Source organism: Notothenia coriiceps, unplaced genomic scaffold, assembly GCF_000735185.1.
Source record: "Notothenia coriiceps isolate Sejong01 unplaced genomic scaffold, NC01 NC01_scaffold00027941, whole genome shotgun sequence".
NCBI lineage: Eukaryota > Metazoa > Chordata > Actinopteri > Perciformes > Nototheniidae > Notothenia > Notothenia coriiceps.
In genome coordinates, this window is record NW_011360642.1 from 7747 (window position 1) to 14499 (window position 6753).

General features: G+C 38.8%; 1 protein-coding gene across 1 annotated transcript in view; it reads right to left on the minus strand.

Moving 5' to 3' along the window:
- The window catches only part of LOC104957887 (uncharacterized), an 11661-nt gene extending 5759 nt beyond the window's left edge, over positions 1–5902 (minus strand). The window contains exons 1-5 of the mRNA XM_010785565.1: positions 5416–5902; positions 4461–4530; positions 4281–4377; positions 3965–4187; positions 2310–3388 (exon numbers count right to left, since the gene is read on the minus strand). Of these exons, the coding sequence (XP_010783867.1) occupies positions 2310–3388; positions 3965–4187; positions 4281–4377; positions 4461–4530; positions 5416–5697 (1751 nt within the window). The 5' untranslated portion in view covers positions 5698–5902. The remainder of the gene's footprint in view (positions 1–2309; positions 3389–3964; positions 4188–4280; positions 4378–4460; positions 4531–5415) is intronic.
- Positions 5903–6753: the final 851 nt, after the last annotated feature.

The following is a 6753-nucleotide window of genomic DNA, read 5'->3' on the forward strand; positions in this document are numbered from 1 at the left end:
GTAGCATTCGTATGAAACATAAAAACGCTTGAACCTGAATTCATGAATTGAAAGTAATACTTGGTTGTTTTGCCGCTGACGCGGACTGTCGCTTGTTGGCTCGTCTTTTTTTTGTAACCTAGCGATGCTCATCTAATCCCTGTTCTTCAATTCACGTCGGCACCAAGAATTCTCAAATGTGACCCACATTGCTGATACACCTTCCTCTTCCTCTACATCAATCGTCAATGGTTTCTCTCTCTTCCCAAAATCATTGTGGCAAGGCCCACTGAGCAGAGCATAATTGGACATCTGATCAGTTGTGATAAGACACACACACACACACACACCAGCACACACCACACACACACACCACACACACACACACACACACACACACACAAACAATTTCCACATCGGTGTTACCCCCGAACCTCCTGTTGTAATATACAATGTGTAGTACAGTGGGTGGCATGGTCATTGAAAATGTGTTCTGATATAAGTTCTTCACAGAAAATTAGCCAACGCCATTGAGTGTGAGGTTGAACAAAGACCCAACATTGATTTTGAGTGATTAGGTCACATGAACTGGAAGGTATTGAAGAAATAAGCTCATTTTTCCATCAAAATATTAATATAAAAATATTTAGAGTGTTAAAATGCAATAAAAAGAGGTGTGTCCTATGCAGCCAGTGTAGTTCTTTGACCCAACATTGATTTTGAGTGATTAGGTCACATGACCTGGAAGGTATTGAAGAAATAAGCTCATTTTTCCATCAAAATATTAATATAACATATTTCAACTATTAAAATGCAATAAAAAGGTGTGTCCTATGCAGCCAGTGTAGTTCTTTGACCCAACATTGATTTTGAGTGATTAGGTCACATGACCTGGAAGGTATTGAAGAAATAAGCTCATTTTTCCATCAAAATATTAATATAAAAATATTTAAACTATTAAAATGCAATAAAAAGAGGTGTGTCCTATGCAGCCAGTGTAGTTCTTTGACCCAACATTGATTTTGAGTGATTAGGTCACATGACCTGGAAGGTATTGAAGAAATAAGGTAATTTTCCCATTAAAATATTAATATAAAATATTTAGAGTGTTAAAATGCAATAAAAAGAGGTGTGTCCTATGCAGCCAGTGTAGTTCTTTGACCCAACATTGATTTTGAGTGATTAGGTCACATGACCTGGAAGGTATTGAAGAAATAAGCTAATTTTTCCATCAAAATATTAATATAAAAATATTTAGAGTGTTAAAATGCAATAAAAAGAGGTGTGTCCTATGCAGCCAGTGTAGTTCTTTGACCCAGCACTGATTTTGAGTGAATCGGTCACATGACCTGGAAGTTATTGAAGAAATAAGCAAATGTTTCCATCAAAAATATTAATAAAACCTATTTAAAGTATTAAAATGCAATAAAAAGAGGTTTGTTCAATAAATGTATGCACTAGGGTGAATTTGCTTCACATTCACACGATCGAGAAGCTGTCGATTTATTAAAAAGAACATTTTTCTTGTGTAATTGTAAATGTCATTTGTTGATGGTCCCTAAGTGAAAGCCTCGTTTCGCGGAGAAGATCTCCCCGTTAAACTGACGCTGCCGGCGGGTCCGGGAAACTGACGCTGCTGGCGGGTCCGCGAATGTCCGTCGAATATCCAACCTAAAACTAAATTCACCGCGGTTCAAATCTTATGAACATAGGTGTTTCTACCTTACTTGTCTCGTGTAGTTCGTAAAGCAGTATTGATTTGGAGTCAGTGGATCACTTATCATAGAAGCTATTATGTATAAATAAATTAGATGTTTTAATGTGTAAACGTTGATATTCTCACAACAATATTCATTAAAATATAGAATTAACTAGTGAGTTTGTCCTATGTTCTAATCAAAAAATGAGATTAACTTTATATAACAACATTGTGAAATATTTCACATTTAGAAAAGAAAACCAACAAGCACTGTGCATAAGCAGTTTAATTTGTACTCAGTTAGTCTCTATACACAACAGTGAACAGGATTCATGCATGTGTGTTGCATTACAGTCATTGAGTCTTAACATTTAAAAACAATGAAGTTTGAAAAGAGAAACTGTGCTCAAGATTGGTTTATACTCAAAATGTTCAAATATACAACATTAAACAGCACACTTTTGTATGGCACCCTAAACTGATTTTGCCATAAGGAATACTCAACAACCTTTTTTTAAATGTTAGGTTTCTTCACTTCAATCATTTCCTGGTCTCCCCTTTGCTTCACTAATATGTTATTGTTCTGGCTGCTGTGCCATTTTTTTTCAAAATCAGAGTCAATGTTTGGGGTCAATCAGTCTTTGTTGAGTCAAAGGACGCATTGCTTTCTGTTGGCTCATCTTCACTTTCTTTTTCACTGCAGCGCCTTCTCTTCGCTGGCCTTGCATTAGTCCCTTCTTCATTTCTCTTTGGCCTTCCTACGGGTCTACCTGTGCTCTTCTTTTTACGTTTTGGCTTAACTGTTCTCTTCTTCTGCACCTCCTCTTCTTCATCATCATGTTCTTTCATATTGTTGTCTAACCCAGAGACTGTGTCTCTCTTGTTTCCATACTCCTGACCATCACCAGGGTTGCTTACAGTTTTTATTATTTTACCCTTCTTCGGTTTAGGTCCTGAGCCCGATGAGTGGTAACGCTGGACATGACTCTTCAGGCTCACATTGTGATTAAAACTTTGCTCACAATGCTGGCATTTAAAAGGCCTCTCCCCTGTGTGAACACGCATATGGGATTGCAGGTGGCTTGCCTGGCTGAAGTCACGTTGGCACACTGAACACTTATGGCGCTTCACTCCTGTGTGCACAGCTATGTGTCTCTGAAGAGCATTGGACTCGGCAAAGTCAAGATTGCAGATGTGACATTTTAAGACGCGGTGAACTCTCAGGTGGGATCTGCGTGCGTTATTTGTGGTAAATGTCTCTGAACAGTCAGTACATTTGTAGGGTTTTCGTTCAGTTATGTGGATCTGCTCGTGAGTGATTTTGTCCACTTTTGTTTTGAATGTAACATTGCAGTATTTGCATGGATGTTCATAGTTTTCATCGTGGATTCTGTTGTGAGCGTTTAGTGCGACCTCACTAACACATCTCCTACCACAAGTATTGCAAGCATAGGGTCTTGTTTTGTGTTTACATGTGTGAGACTTCTGTTTATTAAAAAACGTGCCACACTCGGTGCAGAGCTGACTGTGTGTGAGGGCAAGTGGAGGACAAACCCCGTCGACTTCCTCTTCAGATTCGGTTTCCGCTTCAGATTCTCCATGAAGCTCGTTCAGCAGTAAAAGTTCCTCCTCTGGAACCCAGTCCTGGTCTGAGTTACTTTCATCATCTGACTCCTCTGATTCCTCCATGGGATCACTCTCCTCAGTGCTCTTAAAAGTTTTAAGGACAAGAATGGGTATAAGTAAGTAAAAGTGAACATGTTCAGTACAGGATTAATATTACAACCAGACAAAAAAAGAGTTGGTTCATTCATTTATCATTCAGTCTTTGAGATATCAAATAATAGTACAAAACTAGTTCTACTCACAACTGTCCAAAGCAACCAAAGGATATTCAGTTTACAGTTTTAGAATAGAACAGGTAGAATCATCAAAACCTCCCATTGAGAAGTTCAAGCATCTTTTCACTGCTTGATCAATTACTTTAACTATCGGATTTACAATATAGTCCTAAAATCCACACTGACTGTTGTATAAATGTATGTCAATTGACCGATTGTTTAAGCTCTACCTATTTTTGTGTTGATTATTGTAGCAATAGTCAACACAAAAATCCACTGCATAAAATTCCAATAATAAAAAAGGTAATTGTGAAAATATTGGAGTGTATCTTGCATATTCATTTAATTAAAAAAAATTGGAATGCACAAATCTATTTAAAAAAGGAGACTTAGCTCTTAGCAGTGTTTGGATATGTTTTAGTTTGTCTGACAATGGAAGTCCTACCTGTTGGGTCTCTGAAGTTGTGTCGCCACTGGCATTGACTTGGCTTTTCCACTGGTTCCTGTACTCACACTGAAGGCACTCTTGGTTCACAACGATGAGCACCCCATAGATGACCTTCTCTGTCTTTACTTTAGAGCCACATGACGGGCACTTTTGGCTGAACAACTGGAGGAGACATTTTTCATTCACAACGTACCTCCCTTTCATCTGCAGAAGTGCAGCTCTGAGGAATCAGTGAATCAAAAATATGAGATACAACATTAGAAAGTCTCATCTAGTTTTATCAAAGTAAAACTGTAAAGAAGGATTCACTTACTTTTTCCTAATCATATCAATGTTCACAACGTTGTGTAGCATTTGCCCATAATCAGATGTCTCTGAAGCATAACTTGGTGCTGGGCTTTCTTGGTCATCTGCAGATTAAATGTAACCTTCACCATTATAAACATGAAAAAAATACATTTGAATTAATACCAATTGTATTGTTAAACCTTACCCCTTGAAGTTAGTTCTGAGTCTTCAGGATAGTAAGATGGACGATCACATGTACTTAGTTCTTCAGGCTTCTACACAAAGTGACACACAGGGTTACATACAGGTAATACATGTGTCCTCCTCACATGGCAGTATGGCAGGTCACTGAACATTTCTGCCGTCCACTAACAAAATATTTTCTGTCCCTTCTGAAATCTATGTAGGATGTAAAGACTAAATAAGTGGAACCAGACTAGAAATTGACAATTTCAACTCAGGAATTGCTTTACAAAAAGTATATTACCTAAACTAAAGAAAAATATGCCCAGATGGCCTAATTCTTCTCACTGCTACAGCCAACATTCATCCTGTATTTGGCAAGTGGTAGTTGCTAATTTAATTCACTGTCTCCAACAAAGACATGACACATGCTCAATAATTACAACATCAACAGTCATAGGGGTTATTGCAATGATATGAGACATGTCAATACAAACATTTAACAATTACAAGTGAGTGAATCATTTGGATACAATGTACTCTACATGTTGCATTTAGCACACACACATTAATATAACCCTGGTTGGTGGTTAGTGTGTCATCACTTTAATCGATAAAATAATGAACACCAAAACATTGAACACACCAAATTGTTCTTCTTGACAATTATATATGCACTGTGGTTCTGGCCTACTTTTAAATGATAGATATAAATGAGTTATGTATTCATTGAGAAATGAATGGCAATGTAAAAACCTTTTTAAAAACCTGTGTAATGATAAACTGTGTGCTCACTAGTGAGGATATCCCAATCTACCCAGCCAGATGTGGTATTTAAACAAACACACCAAAAACGAAATGCAGTGTCAATAGCTATGGTAAAAAGTAATATATGGCATTTCGTTGATGTGCTGTTAAATAGGAATGAGTAACTTGTGTACACTGTATGTGTGCGTCTATTATAAATACAGACTAACCACATATTGTGGGCTCTCCATAGGTTCCTGTGGTTCTGACTTGACACACACTGATGGGACAGCACTGGACCTGAGCTGGGCCGTGCCAGGCAGGGGTTCAAAACAGTCTCCAGTAAAGTGTTCATTGCAAATGGTGATTTTAGTCCAGCACGATTCCTTAAGTCGCTGTTCATTGGCTTCCAGGATGAACTGAACCCACTGCAGCCTCCTCTCCGGATCCTCCGGTATCTTAAACCGTCTGGCACCACGACGCCATGAATCACATCCCAGGACGGAGCACATCCTGGAGATAAAGGATCTCTTCCCGTTTTAATGTGGCGGGTTAACGTAATGTTTGTAGGGACTGCAAGACTCGTAAGGTCCCAAACAGTAAAAGGCTAAGTGCTAGCTGGTGGTTTCGCGGGTTATGGCTAGAAGGGATCCGTCTTGTGTAAAACTATCGCGAGAGTTTGCAAGTCACGTGGCTGAATGTTTACGTTTGGCAGGCAGCCTTACGATCGTTAACATCAGTGGGCCACAGCAAATGATGGTGAGAAGCTAAACTATCTATTAATTATGTCAATTACAGGGAGTGTGATTGTTAAAATAGGGTGTTAGCAGTCTTGTTGGTGTTCAAAGAAGAATGACAACACTGTAGATCACCAACACTATGGTTTATTTTTTATTCACAGGCAATTCAACGTTGTCGCAGTAAAAGTCCCAAGATAGCTCCTGGTGCAATACAATTTTCCCTTTCAGTATTTTGCTATTATGTCATGTTTCTCTATTAATATTGCTGCTGCATTAATGTGTATGTTGCATGTTACTGCTGTAGATGTGTTCCCAAGCCGCTCCGATTACAACGAGAGTTACAACGAGAACGTGACGTCATATTTACACAAGACAGATCCTTTCTAGACATAACCCAGCAGCTTCTACTGAAGCCAGTCCCCAACTCTGGGGACTTCCTGTCGGGGACTTCGGGTGGCGGTATATGCCGTGAAGTTGTTTGCGGCCTGCCAGTAAACACAAAGCAGCAGAAGAAGAAGAAGTGACGTCAGCGGCTTCATTTGCCTAAACTAACTAAAGACTTCTGATGAACTAATTTCTGATGGACTAAGTACGGCAAAGTACTTGGTGTGAAAGCGCCTATTGATCCATACATTTCAGGCAAGTTTGACATAGTTTAGACTTAATTTTCTACCCATAATTTGGTATTGAATCCAGTCAGAGATATGGATCGGAGAGGTAGACATTGTTGCTTATTAACAAAGTTCCCAGAATTTGGATGTAATCTCATCAGTTCTCCAAAATAGCACATTCATTACATTCCGCTCATTGTTAGCGGCTCACAAAACA